Raw genomic sequence first — 18,706 nt, 5'->3', positions numbered from 1 at the left:
TGGCTATGTAAGCGATGATTGACATTTCTTACAATGCCAATGTCTAAGGGCGGGAGACTACTTACCATCAGGTGGCCCATATGCTCGTCCGCCTTCCTATTCTATATAAAAAAAAAAAAACATCTTTTCTCTTCCGATTGCACTTTTAGTAAACTATGGAAATGGCCTGCTTGATACTAACCCATTAAGCATGATACTCTTTTTTTACCACTGAAAAAACGCTTTACGCGTTTCCCCCACTGGAACTGTGACTGATGGTAGAACTTTTTGCAAGCTCGTCTGGGTAGGTACCACCCGCTTATCAGATATTCTACCGCAAAACAGCAGTACTTGGTATTTGTTGTGTCCCGTTTTGAAGGGTAATTATGCCAGTGTAATTACAGGCACAAGGGACATAACATCTTAGTTCCCAAGGTTGGTGGCACATTGGCGATGTAAGCGATGGTTAACATTTCTTACAATGCCAATGTCTATGTGCGTTGGTGACCATTTACCATCAGTTGGCCCATATGCTCGTCCGCCTACCTATTCAATATAAACAAAAAAATATATGGGGCTAGGTCGTGTCCAAGGTACGGTAGCATGCGAAAGCGATCCTGTGGCGCTCCTCGTTAAGACGGAAACACCGGCGAGCCTCACATACCTCCCCACTGTTCCCGTGGCGGAAACGTGTAACGCGTTTTTCCAGAGATAAAAAAAGGCCAGTAAGAGTGTCCAAGGCGACGGGTGCGCCCTGAACATCGAAACGTCTACTAAAAAACCAGCGGTACCCTTCCCGTCTTAATGAGAAGCGCCACAGGATCACTTGTGCTTGCTACCATGTAAGCATGATGCCCTCATTAAGGATGCTTTTGCTAGTTTTAGGCTCTATACAGTTAAAAAACAACATGACATTTGTATGAAACAATATTAAAAGAACAAGATAAGTTTATCTGGAAAAAAAATTAAGAAAAAAAGTTTTAATGCAAAGCCATTAAATATTTCAGAACTTAATCTCTAACACAAAAATATATTTTAGTGTTAAATAACGATTTATTGTAGTTATAATATACATCAAAACATATCATCATGGCCCAAGTCTGCTAATAAATTAAGCCCTCTTTCTTTGAGTGCTTTTGAAAGCAATTTCTGTTGTTCTATTTTGGCATCTTGTTCTCTTCGTTGTGAATCTAGAATATCATCAACTGACACTTCTGTCAATGGCAGGCTATCTTCTTTATCCTTATCCTGAAAGAATTATTAATACTTGAATATGCATATTATAACTTAGATTACTTTCTATTAGAAAAAGAATATTACACAATAATATAATATTATATGAGCAATTATTCTTGTATATAAATTAATATTGTGTATCTTGCAAATGGATTTAACATTTGACACAATTTTTGTAAGATAAGATTTTTAATTTGTTTTTTTTTTCTTTAATTTTTAAGGTAAAATTTTGTAGTTTGGAATGTAATCTGTATACACATTTTTTAACAATTAATTATTAAGGCCAAGGTCAGTTGCCCAGGTACTTATGAAGTATGAACATAAAATAATCCTATATAAACAAGTTAGTAGTCATGAAAAGACAATTTTATATCTTGATACTTCAGAGTAAAAAACACAATACTGTTAAATAAAACTCTATGGTTGCTTTTTAACAAAGTATCATCAAAAACAGAAATATATTAAAAAAAAAATCTTGGTATAAAACAGTATACTTACGATTTCACCTAATAGGACAACATTTTCTCCTCTAACAATAAATATTCCTCGTGGTATATCACCGTATTCCCTGCCGACGTGAATTCTTTCTATCGTTTTGTGTAAAACTAAATTTGCAAACTGATCCACGCAGCGTAAATAGCCGATCAATGTCCTGCCATCTCGCAGCAACACCATGAGTTTCTCTTAATAAAATAAGGTTTATTATCATGTAGATATATTTAAAAGTAACATATAACATTTTAACTTTACAATAATGAACCTACTGTCCAATTCGTCCAACAAATGAGCTGTTCCTGCTAATGGATTAACATTATTTGACATCGTGATTTTTTTATTTTTGTAATAAATGCAATTAATAGAGGTTATAAGCACATTAACAAAACTTAAACTTTAAATTCTCGCTAAATTCCAATTCCAGCCCGGTTAAATGAAACAATAATAAATTACACTGACAGTATTTCAGCCTGTCATTGTCATTGTATTGTTATTCGTTTATCGTATTCTTTTCATACCTATTAAACCGTTATTAAGCCGTAAAATTTTTTTTTATAAATAACATAATGATTCTATTTTCTTAAACAATTTAAAATTATTATGTAAGCTGTTAGATGAATTTGTTCATTATTTATATTGTGATATCCGTAGACAGAAAAACTAATAGACCAAGGATCCGTGAAGCCGCGATTGAGATAGAGATAGTAGGTCAATGTGTATAATGTTGCCATAGTAACTGCATTCCCTGTTTTGGGAGATAAATAATTTTCAGGATTTAACTAAAACAAAATAAGGTTATTAAATTTTACATTTTTATATTCCGTCATGCTATGGCATAAATAAACATCACTGAGAAATTATATTTAGAGACCAAACCGCCGTACTTATGCGTGAAAACACGCGCCGGCAATTTTCTTCTTGCTATCGCTTTAACATGAAATAATACGACAATGCACCCTATGACATAATATAAAGATTGTTTTTCTGTCTTTTCACTAGATTAGAATCGTTTTCTTACATAAATATAAGCAAAAAATGAACAATAAGCACAATGAACCCAACATCATCATCAACAATCAACGTAACAACAACATATTTTGTTCATTACGCGATAAGGAACAAAAGATTTGATAATTCTATCTCTGTCTAAACCATTTGTAACGTAATTTTCGTTCTCTTTCTTGTGTAAGTGAGAAGGAAATCGTCATTGCATCTATTAGTTTCTCTGTCTATGGTGATATCTTAGAAATACGAATTTAATTTTTTTTAATTATTTTGTTCACTTTAAATATATCTCACTATTCATCAAACTAAAACGTTAATGCTCAAAAAATAATTTTTAGTTTCATAAGTCATTTAACATTTGTTTGAATTGGTTTCTAAATTTCGGATTTAAATAAAACATGTATCAATCAACAGCCAATCGTTGTCCACTGCTGAACATAGGCCTCTCCCAAGGTGCGCCAAAGCTCCCTGTCCTCCGCCTTCCGCATCCAGTTGGTGCCCGCCACCTTCTTAAGGTCGTCGGTCCACCTGGCTGGAGGGCGCCCTACGCTGCGCTTGCCGATTCGCGGTCTCCACTCTAGGACTCGTCTGCTCCAACGGCCATCGGTCCTACGACATACGTGACCAGCCCACTGCCACTTCAGCCTGCTAATTTTGCAAGCTATGTCGGTGACTCCGGTTCTTTTCCGGATAATCTCATTTCTGATCTTATCCTTCAAAGATACTCCGAGCATAGCTCGCTCCATAGCACGCTGAGCGACTTTGAATTTGTGGACTAGTCCCGCAGTTAGTGTCCACGTTTCGGCACCGTATGTCATGGCAGGTAAGACGCATTGGTTGAAGACTTTCGTCTTCAAACATTGCGGTATAGACGACTTGAGGACTTGACGAAGGTTGCCAAATGCTGCCCATCCCAAGCGAATTCTTCGATCGGCTTCCTTCTCGAAGTTGTTCCTACCGACTTGTATTATCTGTCCTAGGTAGGTATATTCACTAACAACTTCGAGAGGTTTCCCCTCGACGTATATCGGTCCCGGCACGACATGCCTATTGAACATGACCTTGGTCTTGTCCAAGTTCATACCGAGACCGACACACCGGGAAGACTCACCTAGGCTACGCAGCATTTCGGTGAGTTGTTCCAGCGACTCTGCTATGATGACGATATCGTCGGCAAATCGAAGGTGTGAGATGTACTCGCCGTTTACATTGACTCCATACCTAGTCCAATCCAGCGTTTTGAAAACGTCTTCCAACGCGTTGGTGAACAGTTTCGGGGATATTACATCCCCCTGTCTCACCCCTCTGCGCAGTTGGATCGCCTTCGTCTTACAGTCCTGGATGTGGACAGTCATTGTAGCGGCGTTGTACAGACATCTCAGTACCTCGATATATCTCCAATCGATATGACATCTCTGCAATGAGTCGAGCACTGCCCAGGTTTCGATGGAGTCGAAGGCTTTCTCGTAGTCCACAAATGCCATACACAGCGGCTGATTGTACTCTTCGGTCTTCTGCACAATCTGCCGAACAGTATGGATGTGGTCCACGGTGCTGTAGCCTGATCGAAAGCCGGCTTGCTCTGGGGGCTGGAACTCGTCAAGTCGTCTGGCGAGACGGTTCGTGACGACTCTTGAGAACAGCTTATACACGTGACTCAGGAGGGAGATTGGTCTGTAGTTTTTCAAGAGGGTTTTATCACCTTTCTTGAAAAACAGTACCACCTCACTCCCGCTCCACGTTTCCGGGGTCTTGCCATGTTGGATGACGGAATTAAAGAGGCTTGCTAGCTCTTTCAGGACCGGAGTCCCGCCTGCCTTAAGCAACTCTGTTGTGATTCCGTCATCTCCCGGAGCTTTGTTGTTTTTAAGCTGTTCTAGAGCCGCCCTAATCTCTCCTTGGTCAACGACCGGGAGCTCCTCGGAGTAATGGCGCATAAGAGGGGCGCGCTGGTCATCAATACTGATTCCCACGGGTTTATCCGATCTTGAAGAGAACAACTGCCCATAAAACCTCTCTACTTCTCCGATAATCTCAGGCCTAGAGGTAACGACCCCACCATTTTCAGTTTTAAGTTTTGTCAGACGCGGCCTCCCAAACTTGCGAGCGAACACTTTCGATCCCCGATTTTGCTCAATCGCAGCCTTGATGGCACGGGTATTGGAGCGTCGGAGATCGCGTCGCGTCAGCGTTTTTATTGTTCGGTTTAAGGCCTTATCTGACAAAAACGATGGTAGTTCTCGTCGTTTTCTCATGAGCTCGAGTGTCTCAGCAGAGAGTTTTGGTGCGTTGTCTCTTCTCTGTGGCGGAAAACACTTGCGGGATGTGTTTTGCAGTATTTTGACCAGCGTGTCGGTTCTCTCATCAATGCTGCTTATGGTTTCCAACGCGGTGAATTGATTTTGAAGTTCCATTTGGAACTTTTCGGAGCCTTGAGCAGCTTGGAGCATGGTAGGTCGGAGAGTAGACCTCATCATTCTCGATCTTTCGGCTTTTAAGTTGATATTTAGAGTGCCTCGAACCAAGCGGTGATCACTTCCGGTATTAAACCTGTTGATCACTGAAACATCTCTAAATATGTGCCTTTTATTCGAAATGATAAAGTCTATCTCGTTCCTTGTCACGTTATCGGGGCTTCGCCAGGTCCACCTCCTCTGAGGCTTCTTTTGAAAGAAAGAATTCATCAAAAAAAGCCCCTGCGCTTCGAGAAAGTTTACCAGCATTTGCCCCCTGTGATTTCTGCAGCCCAAGCCGTAAGGTCCGACTTTCGATTCACCGCTATCTTGTACTCCCACTTTAGCATTAAAGTCTCCCATAACAACATTGTAGTGGGCCCTCGAGGTGTCGTTGAGGGCCTTTGCGATGTCCTCGTACATCGCTTCGACCACATCATCAGAGTATGTCGAAGTTGGCGCATATACCTGTACAACCTTCAGGGAGTACCTGTCGGAAAGGTTTAGGACAAGGTACGCTACCCGATTCGACACACTACTGATTTCCACAATGCTGCTAATGAGATCCTTTTTGACAAGAAAACCGACACCACCCTGGGAGAGGTTATCACCTTCGCGGAAGTAGAGTAAGTTACCGGACTCTAGAGTTATCGTGTCCTCCCCCTGTCTTCGGACTTCAGATAACCCCAGTATATGCCAGTTTATATGACTTAACTCTACTTCTAATTCGGCGAGGTGATGGTCCAGCCTCATCGAGCGTCCATTATACGTTGCCATTTTCAGTCGTTTTATACGGTAGCCTGCCGTGAACCGGTGATTCTTAGCACCCCCTGCCCTGCCGATACCGCGACCGCTACCTTGGTCGGGCCTAGCGGGCTTGCCGGTAACTGGGGGCCTTTTTTTTGGGCGCATCTGCCATTAAGGGAGGGGTTTGCCCATACTCGCCGCGCTGGGCAGGCGTGTTGGCGAGCGCAGTAGGGGGTAAGATGTTTATGGGAGGGGGGAAAACATGTATCTTACAAATAATTTTATATATATTAAAAAAACTCTTTATTATATTGGTAACAATTGAGTACATATTATGTTAAATATAATATTAAGATCCATCCGAATATAAAATAATAAGTTTTAATTTCTTGCCATTCTATATTATACAATATGTATAAGCAGTTTCGTGATCAGGCTTGGGCAAAATGTAATTAGATGTGTTATATGATACTTTTATGTATAATTTTATTTAATTACAGCTAATTTAATTACAGCAAATTTATTAATTTTCTTCACATTATATCTCGTGCGTTATATAACATTCTTTAAAATTAGAGGATCCCCGTGCTTTTGATGATCTACTAATTTAAGTATTTATGTTTTTTGTAACTAATGTGCTATTTCCAATTATATGAACAAGTACTTTTTACATGTTTAATATGATTTTGCGGCTCATCTTTTCTTGCATTTAATATCGACGTATTAAGTCTGTGAACTTCCTAGTATTATTTATCTATAATAGCTGTCATTTAATATTGCATTTTGCATTGCACTTCAGAGTAGGTACTTAACACAAAAATATTGTCTTCCGTGTAAAATTTAAAAATATTAATATTACCTGCATTTTCTTCAATAAATTGAACGTGATATGTTAAATATAACCGTGTATGATTTCAATTTTGTTTAAATAATTTAATATCACTATGGAACCGGACGATGAAATAAAATCGGGCTGTTTATTATTTCCACCAGCGGGAGGAAACATGTTTAGTAAATTCCCTAAAAAGGTACTTTAGTTGTTCTAATGTTTATAAAGTATTTACATAAAAACTATAAATTAATAGGGTAAGTAATAAACAGAGAAAAACACGAGGCATGGTACAGTTATGACAATATGCTTTCTAATGAGTCAGGACTTCGAAATATGTGTACATGTAGAATTACTGCATACTGATTACGAATTCTGTAAGTTTGTGCGTATAACAAGCGGAAATTCATTTGTTTGCATTTCCTATTTGTTTCAATTAAAGTGTTCTATTGAATACTAATGTATTCATTAATATTACTTTTAATTATTTATTTTATTAAATCCTTAATTTGTAAATATACATTACGTGTTCCCAACCTAATTTTTACTATTTATAAGTCAACATCATTATAACTAAAATATATTTGTGAATTATTCATTGTTTTCAGAAAAATTGGCAACAAAAACACTGTATGCTATTCAATGCTAGCATACAAGGTATTGAACGACTTGAAATTTACGACAATAAAGATGATGTAACATCTGGCGCAATTCCAAAAGTTTTGACCCTTGAAAATTGCATAAAAATTACACATTCTAGTCCTAATATGATAACTATACTGACAAAATCACATACCCAGCAAGTCAGTGCTCAATCAGAGGCAGAGACATTAGAATGGGTGACTGCTTTACAGTCTGTTGCTTTCAAAGGGAGAGATATTAGTCCCATAAGTTGTGATGAAGATAATGACTTGTACTGTTCATCAGGTGAAGGAGTATTTTCAGTAAAAATGTGTACTTCAGAGGCCTCAACTAGATGTGGATTTGAGCCAATTAGATACCTCCTTCTCTTAACTACAACTGCTATTGAATTAAGAGATGTCAATGATAACAAGCTATATGCAACATGGCCATATAGATACATTAGGCGATATGGTTATAGACAGGGTAAATTTACATTTGAAGCTGGTAGAAAATGTGACACAGGGGAAGGAATTTTTCATTTGGAACACCCTAATCAATCAGAAATATTCAAATGTCTATCTCTTAAGATGAAGACGATGAAACAAATGATTGGCAATGATAATCTTAACAGTCCTGAATTTTGTTGTCCTGGGTCGAAAAGTCCTCTTGTAGGAACCAGACCAGATGATTTAAACTTAAGTTCTCTTTCCTTTAAAACAGCATCGGTTTCAAGTCATCAGTCAGCCAGCACTGATAGAGATACTGCACCACTTTTGATGCCTAAGCCTGCTCTCAAACCAAAACCACAAAAACCTCCTCGTAAAATTATAAATCTGCAAAAAATAAGTAAAGACATGCCAAGTTCATCAGATGAGAGTATTGACTTTGGACGATATAAAAAGCTGGACAACTATGAACCTATAGATCAAGTAAAGCGTGAACATAGTCCCCCATCTGTGCCATATGATAAAGTAGAAGTCAGAAGTGAAGCTTGGAGGACATTAGGTATTGATGACCCAGATCATACTGAATTTACTCCAAATCTAGCTGATAGTCCAAACTGCATGAAACTTATATCCAGATCTCAGGATAATTTAAACACATCAGGACCGGAATCTTCAAGGATTATTCTCTTACCCAGCTCTGTTGTTGATCCGGAGGATGAAAATTATGATAGGTTACAATATTTTGGTTCGACAAGTAAATTAAACAAATCGTCAAGGTATAAGAAGATAGAAGCGAGGCCAACGACTTTGGCTCTCACTGAGCCAAAAAGTAAAGACACTTGGAATGATTATGATGAAGTAGAGAATGTTATGCAAACAGCAAGGTTGGCTGATGATTCTCATTTAGGTTATGGCATGATAAGGAAGCCAAACACTCCTGGACCCCAAGTACCAACAGCTGCTCAAGCTCAGATTCTTCAAAATCAGGTTGGATTGGAAGATATTTCCCATACTAACTGGAATGGAATGGATTATGCAATTATTAGCCGTCCAAAAATAGTGTAATCGAAAATTCTATCAATGAGATTGGATACTAAAGACTGAAAATTACAGTTTAATTTACCTTCTTTATAAGTGATATTGATATACTGTGAAATTATTAAGCATTCCCAAGTTATTTACTACTTATCTATATCAACTTTCAAATTAATATATATGTATATGTTATTTTAATCAAGATATATATTTATAAGCTTACAAGCATGTATTATAAAAAACAGTGTGTCATAGTTGTTTTTTTTCTGTGACATTTGCATTACATGAATTGAATCTTTATTTTTGTAACATAAATCTTGTTGAATTGTTTTAAAAGTATTATCTAAAATTTGAGACTGTTTTAGCATTCCCATTTTGATATTTTTATATGTCTAAGAAATCTTTTTAGTTCATAATCTAGATAGTGATTTAAAGTATATTATTTAGATGCACAAGATATTTAGAGATTATTACAATGTGATTTATATGTGCCTTATTTTTGTTAGTTTACATGTAATAAAAAAAATATGAACAGAAATAGCACATTACAGAGAAAATTATAGAAATGTTTTTTATATATGATGAAAATAGGTAATATGTTACCATAGATTAAAAAAATAATGTTTTTAGTTTATTTAAATATTTGACAATTTTTTACATGTAAACTAATGTTACTTAGATTTAATATGAATGTTTACCATCTGGTGCCAAGTTAAGTACAATAATTTGTAATAGCACTATGGTGCTGTCTTATATAGTGCATAATTAATTTGTCTTTTGCTAAGATACTTACTCAAAGTTTTTCTATTATATTTTTACTATGTCAGCCATATAATAAAATAAAATAGGTCATGTAATCATTAAATTAATGTTTTATTTTTATTACCTTAGGCTTAGAGCAATCAGTTCACTAATAAAAATGTTCTAATTGATGGGACCTTGTAGGTTTTCTAATTTTTAAATAAAGCAATAACAATTTTATAATGCAACAAAAATATCTATTTTAACCTTGTAATCCATATTAGTTGATGAATTTCTTAAGAACTAACAGATGCAACTATTAACATTTTAATAAAAATAGATTAAAAAAAAATTATAATTTACTGTACAGCATAATACAAACTATGTCTTAAGTTATTTTTATAACATAATATTCAAGTAAAATATAAGTAAATCATGTAATATCAGAAAGAAAACTGTTAATTACTTTTTGATTTTCTGTTACTGTGAATTCTTTAAGTTTGTTTTTGTGAGATTTTTTTTTATATTTCTCCAATATTTATAAGTAGGTTAAGTAGATAAGCTAGTTTCAATGTAGGTACATTTCTTATTTTTTTGTTTGAGCTGTTTGAACAGCTCTACAGTTGGTAAGTTTTTAATGAAATGATTACCATTTTAATGGTATATAAATTAATTTTAATGATAGCTTCAAGTAAGACATATTTAAATTCATAAATCAGCAATTTTTAATTACTTTCAAAAATTGCTACCATGATCTAGATTAAAACCACAATAATTACTGAATCTCTTTTCTACATTCCTTTACTTTAAATTGAAATTTTAAATAAAGAAACTACCCATCTAATGCTTTCTTTTCAACATTACTAACAATTTCATTGGCTATAAATTCTAAATCACTTGACATAATCTTCTGTACAGTTTCCCCCTTCTCAGCCATAATATCTTCAATGTTTTTCTTTCCATTCATATCGGTGAACCAGTTCAGATTATCGGCAATGAGATGTTTATTATCGCAGCCGTCACATATAACAATTACAACACCTTTATAGTAAGCTAGTTTTGTAATGAACTTTGAGTTACGTGTATTGCATTTTTTACATGTAAACATCAACTGAAACTTTCCTTCGGTCTTCTTGGGCTCGTTCGTAAGCTGGACTTCATTTAATTTTGAATATGAGGTACTAAAATGTTTTGGATGTTGAATTTGAGGCGTAGATGTAGCTGTTGGGATTAACAATCGTCTTCCGAAAAATGAATTGCCATTACTTGGAAAACATACCACGTTGTTTAATAGACGCGGTTTGTGATATTTAACTACGAAGTCAATTAAGGATTTACGAGACATTGTACTATTATATCAGAAAATCAAATTGTAAATATAATATTGCATCACTTTTTCAGTTTTAACTCATATTCGCAAATAAAATCACGTTGTTTTTATGTCAATGTCAAAATTTTATATTGCCAGTATAACTATAAGTGTGTTGTAAGTTTAATATTAAAGATTTGTTATTAACTGTTAATATATAATAATATAAATTATAAAAAGGCTTATAGTTTAATATGAGTATATATATATAGATGTTTATATTACGTATTATTAAAATTTGGCAGACAAGACCTACGTTAAGTTTTATTAAATCATTGTTAAACTATTAGGTAACTAACTTCGCAGTTGCATTATAGTGTTTCGAGTTTAAATTATGATGAAACTAAAACTAATTACCTACTAACTAAAACTGTAAAAACGGTAGTGTAAAATTATGAAATTGTTAATTTCAATAATAGTACATATTTATGTGTGCCATATTATCTTGTGTCACTTGTCAGTGATGTGATGTTACTTGTACTATTCAATAAATCATTAATGATACAAAAAATATAACCTAAAAATTATCAAACCCGTTTTTCAATAGTTTTAGTTTTAAAAAATGATTTTTCTTTCTAAATAATGGTCTTTAATTAAGTTATTACAAAATTTTAAGGGAAATTAAAAATAAGAATCTAATAAAATTCTAATTTTAACAAAAATTTTCGAAAATGGAGCCTGTTTGGTTTAGATCGGATTTGGCTGACGAAATTATAAAAAACAATGATATTTTTGAACAAACACAAAGTATAGTAACAGGTAAGACTAAATTTAGTTTTCGGGTCAACAGGAATATAAAGATTTACATCACGAGTATAATAATTGTATAATATAAAATTAAAATAAATACTTTGATTCATTTTCAGATATCCTGTCAGGTCGGCTTCAAATAACCAACTTAGTTGAAAATATGGCTGGAGTATTAACAAATAAAGAAGTAGACAACAGGGAAAGAGGAATGAGATTTTTTACAAAAATATTACAAGGGATTCCTAAAGATTATTTAACGGATATACAAATTAAATTTATATCTAAATTTTATATAGATCGCCTAAAAGATAATCACAAAGTAATACCAGCTGTTTTAGAAGGATACCTCTATATTGTTGAAATGAAGAATTATAATGTACAGTTAACTGGTGAATATTTTAATGTTTTGTTTAGAGAGGTTGCTTGCCAATCACAAGTGAGGCAAGATAGATATAATATTTATCTGACAATACTAAAAGTGTTGGAAAAGGATGTTCAATGTAAGTATAAAGACATACTTAAATATGAAATTACTGAGTTTAATTTAATTTTACTGTACCTTAAATTCTTATTATTCAAAACTTAATAAATGTATTTAAGAACATTTGTTATTTCGTGTCTATCTACAAACAGTAGAAAATTTCTAACTGTATATAGAAGCTGTCTGTAGTGTTTAATTTAACACATGATCAACAATTTAAAGTGCCAAAAGTCGCCAAGGTGGCAGCTATTATTGCATTGGTTGCATATTCAGGAAGATTTCTTTTTTCAGATATGAAAACACTTGGTCCAGATTTTGTGTATGGAGTAATAGCGTCAATGGACAGTGAACGAGATCCTCGCAATTTGCTGTTTCTTTTTAACTTTCTGCCAAAATTTCTGGCACAAATTCCATTGGGACATTTAGTTGAAGAAATGTTTGAAGTTATTTCCTGTTACTACCCAATTGATTTCCACCCTTCTCCGAATGACCCAGCGCCAGTAACGAGAAATGATTTGGCAGCAGCCCTTTGCCCATGTTTGTGCGCAATTCCTGAATTTGCTGAGCATTGTTTGGTGTTGTTAATAGAAAAGTTGGACTCTAGCTTAAGAGTAGCTAAAATTGATTCACTTGTTTTGTTGGTAAGTAGTATTCTTACTAAGGTATAGAATAATGTGTGGTGTGGTTAATCTTAATTTCTTAATCTTTTTTTCTTTTTTATTATAGACAAAAAGTTGTGAAACATTTAAAGCAGAAAGCTATGGACCATTTCTCAAAGCTTTGTGGTCATCTCTGCAACGTGAGATATCACATAAAACTGATGATGTCTTAAAATTGGCTGCACATGAATCTCTATCTGCACTAGTATCCAAATTGTCTACAACAGCCAATACAGACCAATCCTTCGAAAATTTCATTAAAGGGATTCTCATTTCAATGCAATCAGCAATAGCAGAATCCACAACTATAATACAATTTGTACAAGCAACAAAAGTATTACTGACGGCAGCTAATGCATCTAAAGAATCGTGCGAAATAATTACAAAGCAAATGATCCCCGCAGTTCTTGCTTATTATGAATTCAAAACATCCCCAAAACTACAGATAGCAAGCTTAGAATTTTTAGGAGATTTGTATGAGTTGGCCCAACATTGGGGAGTGTTGGATCACATAGAGAAACAAGTTGATGAAATACCTCAATTGTGTTTGACAGCAGCTAGTGAAAGAACAAAAGAATACCAAGTTGTGGGATTTAGAACACTTATTAGAGCGAAGAATGCTCTTAAAATTGATCTTGTTGTACCATTTGTGGAGATTCTATCATACAACATTCAACATTTAGAAGACGATGAGGTGCTAGGCATCAGTGTAGAAACTATACATGCAATTGCAAGAAAGTATCCAGAATTAATAATGGACTTTGTTGTCAAAGGAAAATGTGATCTGGAGAATTTAATTCAAGATAAAACTGCATTACAGAAACGTCTAAATCTCCTATCTAGTCTTGCTAGTATAGATGATTTCACTAAAGTAATAATTGGAGAAATGCTTAAAGTCATAACTTCAAGTAACGAAGAAGCTTCTAAAGTCATCAAAGCATTAAGCAGCTCAATGTCTAACTCAAGCTTATATTCGAATGATAAAGTAGCTCAAATAGAAAGTGATCATGGTTTAATAGATTCTGTACTAACTTGGCTGTACAATGAAATTGGGACATCAAATGAATCATTGGAAAATGGTTACTCTTTAGTATCAAATACAATTTGTAGCCTTCCTGCAGATAAGCAGCTTTATATTTTATCAAACCACACAAGCGCTCTTATTGAAAAGTGTTCTATGAATGAGACAAACTTCCAAATGTTAGAATGTTTATATAGATCGATAAGACCGAATGTGTACAATAAACATTTTGATGAAATCCTATCTTTAGCGTTAAAACTTGCTTTAAATAGTGATAAAGACACAGTGCGTTTAAAGGCATGTTATTTAATTGCACATTTCTTAAATAAAGCAGAGAATGGACAAAAATTTGAATTAATGTATGAGTTGTTAAAGAATAATCTATCCTCATGTAATAGAGATGACTTGAAAATTTGTCCAAGGTTGATATTTTTGTATGGATGGATAACAAAGGCTCTTGTTTTGAGAGGGAGTGATCTATTTCAATTTTGGCTCAAAAAGGTAGGACAATTGTAAAATTTTTATTAATTTAAGATTTTTATGTCTTACAACTGAAAAAATATCAATAACAAAATTTTCAATAATTGCTTATATTTTTTAATTTTTAGTTATATAGTAATATCCTAAAATAAATATTCAAGGGACTACACCCATTAAAATTTAATTATTGAATTTAATTTGACAATATTAATGAATTAAACTATGAATAATTATATCTAAATCATTATTATTTGTATGATGGAAGATATTATGATTATAAAACATACATAAACACAAGTTCAAGCCAAATAATGTGTTTTATCTGCTATCTGTTAATTTGTTGGCATAGACATTAGATATAATGCTGCAATCTGGGTCAAATAATAAAATTCAGTTTATAACTTACAAATGGATTGGTTTTTATTTGGAATTAAGTTTGTGTGCACAAATTAACTTACTACTAAAATTTCATATTATAATTTACCGAATGGAAATACTAATTTTTTTAAAAAATGTTTAAGTGCATAAATCTTTATTTAACAAAATATTGAATAATGTGATTTCAGATATTGATATCAATATTAAATCCTGAATGTAGTCAGCAAGGATCAGAAGCTATGAGGATAATCATGACAGACTTCCCCGATTGTCTCAGTTTTCGTCACCATTGCAGAACAAGTCTACTTTACAAACAGAGAATGTTCCTGACATTTACAAAAATGTCTGAAAGTATGTCTATATGTCCAGAGACCAAAGAAGCTTACATTTTAAGTTGGGCATATATTTTGGAGAAAACGCCGAAAAGTGTACTTAATAATGAAGTTAATAAGGTAGGTTTTTCTGTATAATATATGTGGTATTTAAATTCTTTTAGAATTGTTCTAATTATTATATGTTTTGCTTAAATTTTATCAAACCATAGTAGGTAATCAAATGTCATTGGTGAGAATAAGCTCTTAATAATAATTATAACTACAGTACAAGAAATACAATGAATAAATATTTAAAATTACTTAATAGGCCATAGAGTTCTTCGCTTTGTTATCAAACTTTTTAAATATGTACAATTTTTAAAGTCGTTTTTTTTGGTTTAACAAAGTAATAAAACATTTTTTTATAAATATCGCCTTTATTTAACTATATTATGTACAAATATTTTGTTTTTTACAGATTGCATCCTTGGCAATAGATGCATTGGAATACGACAATAAAGATCTACTTTTAGTGATGATTGATGTTCTCATGCATTTCGTTCAGGCGAAAACCGTCGCTTTAGCTCAGAGCTTACAGACTATATTACCTAGAATAATAAATTTGACGACATATGTTAAATCTATGGTAAGTTCTAACTGGGATAAATGAATTCATTTTAAAAAACACTAATTGTAGTTATTATTCGACCTTTTTTTTTTGTAAACAGTAGTAATGAGCAGTTTGTACTGGGTATTCTTATAAGAGTTTTATCAAAATTGATAAATGATGTATTATTTACAAGATAAAAAAGTTTTGTCTGAGTCATTAGGCTGTTTATATGCTGTGGAACAGCACCGTCACCGTTAGTGCGATGCTCGTGGTCTTTCCAATATTTTCGCGCGCTTTCATAAACAGAAGGAATCGTGATACTGCAGTGTAGTTGGCAAGCGGTACCGTGGTGCCGCAATTTTTAATTTTTGGGTTTAGTTAATTATTTTACACATTGAAAAGACCATTGGTGCTTCTTTTTGCTTCTTTTGCAGTCCCGTGTGAAAACAACCTTTGCATATAGAACAAGAAAAAATATAAAAAATGTTTTGATATTTGATATTTAGTCCCACTTCACAGATTTTAATTAAATTTGGGGTAAAATAGTAGATTTAGTAGCCTGTACTAATCGTTAAACGACCAGTCATAATTTACAGTTCTATTTTCATCTGGTTAATAAAAATGAAACGAGATGTTCCAAAAACAAATGAACGTCTATATATAAAGAGGCAAAGACGTAACAGTTCAATACCTCTTTCTCTGTATGTTAAATAAATTAGTACTTGATTAGTATATTTAAATAAAATATGTACTTAAACTATTACAGGATGTAAGAATAAAGAGCTTACAATGTCTATACGAAATAGCGGCTTCATATGACACAAGATTACTTCTACCCTTCAGACAGGACATTTTAATAGATTTAGCGCCATCTCTCGATGACAAAAAGAGGCTAGTGAGAAACATGGCGGTTAAAGCGCGAACGAGATGGTTCCTTGTCGGTGCACCGGGAGAAAATAAAGAAACATAACCTTCCTATAAATATAAAAATATTAAAAAAGAAATAAAAAAAAAAATACTTTATTACGTTATATGTAATATATTTATATAATTTATTTATTTTACAGAAATTTTGATAACTGTCACTATTTAATAGTGGTAAAGAAGCATTAGAATATGTTGAAATTATTCAATTTTATTTTTAATCTATAACCACTATCAGACACTACATTAAATAGAATTCGTATGAATTAAGTCATTGAGTAGTAACTGCAGGCAACTACTGACGACACACTATCCCAAACAATAAAAGCATATTGGCTTAAAAATGAAATAATATAGTTTCTGAACCAATGCAATAAGCATAGTATAATATTGACGAAAGTTTTATTCAGGTGTGCTTGACAATCAAAATAAACAATAAAATCGATATTTTGATTAAATATATTATTTTGTTCTCCTTTTTCTGACAATATGTCACGGTCATGGTCACGCAAGTATATCCTAATTTTATTTAAAGTATATTTTATTCGTTCTTGTTTTTGTTTCGTTGTTTTTATTGAAATCTCATATACAAAATATACATGTAAATATAATAGATACACTGGTTTTAATTTATATTCGTTTTACCCCATGGTTGTTTTAAAATCATAAGATATAAACAAATGCAGTACCAAGTGGTGTACCCTGTGAAATTTAGCAGTTGTGGTATACAATTGTTAATTTTTTTTTAGCCAAACGGTAATACTTGGTACTCCAGTTTTTCTGTTTGTGTAAGCCATTGTAACTGCAGGCATAAAGGATGAAGTGCAGATTCCGCGGTTGGTGGCGCGTAGGCAATTTAAGCAGTATTACATATAGTCCGACGAGGTCAAATTAAGACATACAAAAAAAAGTTTCGTATGTTATGAATTTGACTTTTTTTACCATGTGATTTTTTTAATTTCATGATATTTTATATTCATAGGTGTGCACGAACCCCGAACGTCGAGGTCGAGGATAACCGCGAATTATGCCTACAAATCCTATATACCTACTTACTATTTATAATAATGGACTGGACTATACTACATCTTACTATTAATCTATATCCGTTTTCAACCGATACTATGAAAATATCTTGTAATATTTGTCAAACCACTGATCAAAATTACAGTCTAAATGGTAATATTTATACAAAAATATATGCGAATTATCTTAAATATTACGGTATAAGTATATATATCAACTCAAAAAGGTTGACGTGTAACGGTTATAATTTTTGTAGCGTTCTTTCACCCATACAAATATATAGGCTATGTCCGGTCTTTAACTAAAGCCTACCATTATGTACAACGTTCACATCCATCGGATTAAAACTTCTTTGCGCGAATCCGCAAAACAACGGAAAATACCTCTTTGATTATTTAATTAGTGGGTACCTACATATTATACAAGTTAAAATTTCAAACGGCTTTTTAAATTCAGAGAATGGAACCTTTTTATATAATAATATTAGGAATATGTCCAATCACTAAAAAGTGCTAAATTTTCTATATTTTCATCCGAATCCGAGCTTTGATTAGATAAAATGACATGGATAGAATCAGTGCCGGTTAACTCTGTGACTATTAACACTTAAATAGTGGATAGTTAAATAAACAAAACAAGACTAATGGTGACAATACAAATAACGACAATCTGTATCATTAATCCTGAAGTGTACTTGCTGTAACGCACGATTTTTTATTGTGTTATTATTACTGTTTCAACTTGCTGACGACTTTTGTTTTTTTCGGACGGTTTCGATCTCATTTACTCGCTGATTTTGTGCTACTAAAGATTCTTATTATTATTTGCGCTAACTCGCAAATTAATGATATTGAGGTGCCTAAATTTTCGCCTGTGCATCGATAGGATACTAAGACATGTTGTGTCTTCGTTACAATATTCGGTGCTAACTGTCCTCGCAAAATGGAAAACTTTGCAACAGGTATGTATTGCGTTATTTTTTTAGTTTTATAGTCGAATTTCCCCTAGGATAGCAATGTAAAAATAAACGACATAAACGATAGTATTTAATGTTGTTTAAAAAATAACCTAAATGTCATTATGTCATCATATTATTTTTACTTA

The 18,706-nt window shown here is 33.3% G+C and overlaps 4 protein-coding genes across 4 annotated transcripts; 2 read left to right on the top strand and 2 right to left on the bottom strand.

Annotated features, from left to right (window-relative positions):
* Positions 1–1,012: 1,012 nt before the first annotated feature.
* Positions 1,013–2,196, bottom strand: LOC126772435 (U6 snRNA-associated Sm-like protein LSm1). Its single transcript, XM_050492805.1, has 3 exons — positions 1,980–2,196; positions 1,714–1,898; positions 1,013–1,227 (listed from the first exon to the last, which is right to left on the bottom strand). The coding sequence occupies exons 1-3, from the start codon at positions 2,035–2,037 to the stop codon at positions 1,054–1,056; spliced, it is 417 nt and encodes a 138-aa protein (XP_050348762.1). The 5' UTR covers positions 2,038–2,196; the 3' UTR covers positions 1,013–1,053.
* Positions 2,197–6,720: 4,524 nt separating this feature from the next.
* LOC126772345 (uncharacterized) lies at positions 6,721–9,684 on the top strand. The gene is made up of 2 exons (XM_050492681.1): positions 6,721–6,943; positions 7,353–9,684. The coding sequence occupies exons 1-2, from the start codon at positions 6,860–6,862 to the stop codon at positions 8,877–8,879; spliced, it is 1,611 nt and encodes a 536-aa protein (XP_050348638.1). The 5' UTR covers positions 6,721–6,859; the 3' UTR covers positions 8,880–9,684.
* A 19-nt stretch (positions 9,685–9,703) lies between these two features.
* On the bottom strand, positions 9,704–11,024 carry LOC126772424 (DNL-type zinc finger protein-like). Its single transcript, XM_050492795.1, has one exon. The coding sequence runs from the start codon at positions 10,933–10,935 to the stop codon at positions 10,423–10,425; it is 513 nt and encodes a 170-aa protein (XP_050348752.1). The 5' UTR covers positions 10,936–11,024; the 3' UTR covers positions 9,704–10,422.
* Positions 11,025–11,478: 454 nt separating this feature from the next.
* LOC126772311 (MMS19 nucleotide excision repair protein) lies at positions 11,479–17,122 on the top strand. The gene is made up of 7 exons (XM_050492609.1): positions 11,479–11,718; positions 11,826–12,209; positions 12,482–12,831; positions 12,917–14,371; positions 14,917–15,180; positions 15,521–15,688; positions 16,419–17,122. The coding sequence occupies exons 1-7, from the start codon at positions 11,631–11,633 to the stop codon at positions 16,620–16,622; spliced, it is 2,913 nt and encodes a 970-aa protein (XP_050348566.1). The 5' UTR covers positions 11,479–11,630; the 3' UTR covers positions 16,623–17,122.
* The last annotated feature ends 1,584 nt before the right edge of the window (positions 17,123–18,706 follow it).

This window comes from Nymphalis io, chromosome 12 (genome assembly GCF_905147045.1).
Source record: "Nymphalis io chromosome 12, ilAglIoxx1.1, whole genome shotgun sequence".
Lineage (NCBI taxonomy): Eukaryota > Metazoa > Arthropoda > Insecta > Lepidoptera > Nymphalidae > Nymphalis > Nymphalis io.
Note: the sequence above shows the minus strand (reverse complement) of the source record. Positions and strands in the feature narration are given on the sequence as shown.

Bases quoted from the DNA above. Each gene is read 5' to 3' on its own strand.
- LOC126772435 (XM_050492805.1), bottom strand. From the start codon at position 2,037: ATGTCAAATAATGTTAATCCATTAGCAGGAACAGCTCATTTGTTGGAC. The intron at 1,899-1,979 runs GTAGGTTCATTA...TATTTTATTAAG, and splicing joins TTTGTTGGACGAATTGGACA to AGAAACTCATGGTGTTGCTG. The intron at 1,228-1,713 runs GTAAGTATACTG...TAATTCTTTCAG, and splicing joins TTGTCCTATTAGGTGAAATC to GATAAGGATAAAGAAGATAG.
- LOC126772345 (XM_050492681.1), top strand. From the start codon at position 6,860: ATGGAACCGGACGATGAAATAAAATCGGGCTGTTTATTATTTCCACCA. The intron at 6,944-7,352 runs GTACTTTAGTTG...CATTGTTTTCAG, and splicing joins TTAGTAAATTCCCTAAAAAG to AAAAATTGGCAACAAAAACA.
- LOC126772424 (XM_050492795.1), bottom strand. From the start codon at position 10,935: ATGTCTCGTAAATCCTTAATTGACTTCGTAGTTAAATATCACAAACCG.
- LOC126772311 (XM_050492609.1), top strand. From the start codon at position 11,631: ATGGAGCCTGTTTGGTTTAGATCGGATTTGGCTGACGAAATTATAAAA. The intron at 12,210-12,481 runs GTAAGTATAAAG...TTCTTTTTTCAG, and splicing joins GTTGGAAAAGGATGTTCAAT to ATATGAAAACACTTGGTCCA. The intron at 14,372-14,916 runs GTAGGACAATTG...ATGTGATTTCAG, and splicing joins TTCAATTTTGGCTCAAAAAG to ATATTGATATCAATATTAAA.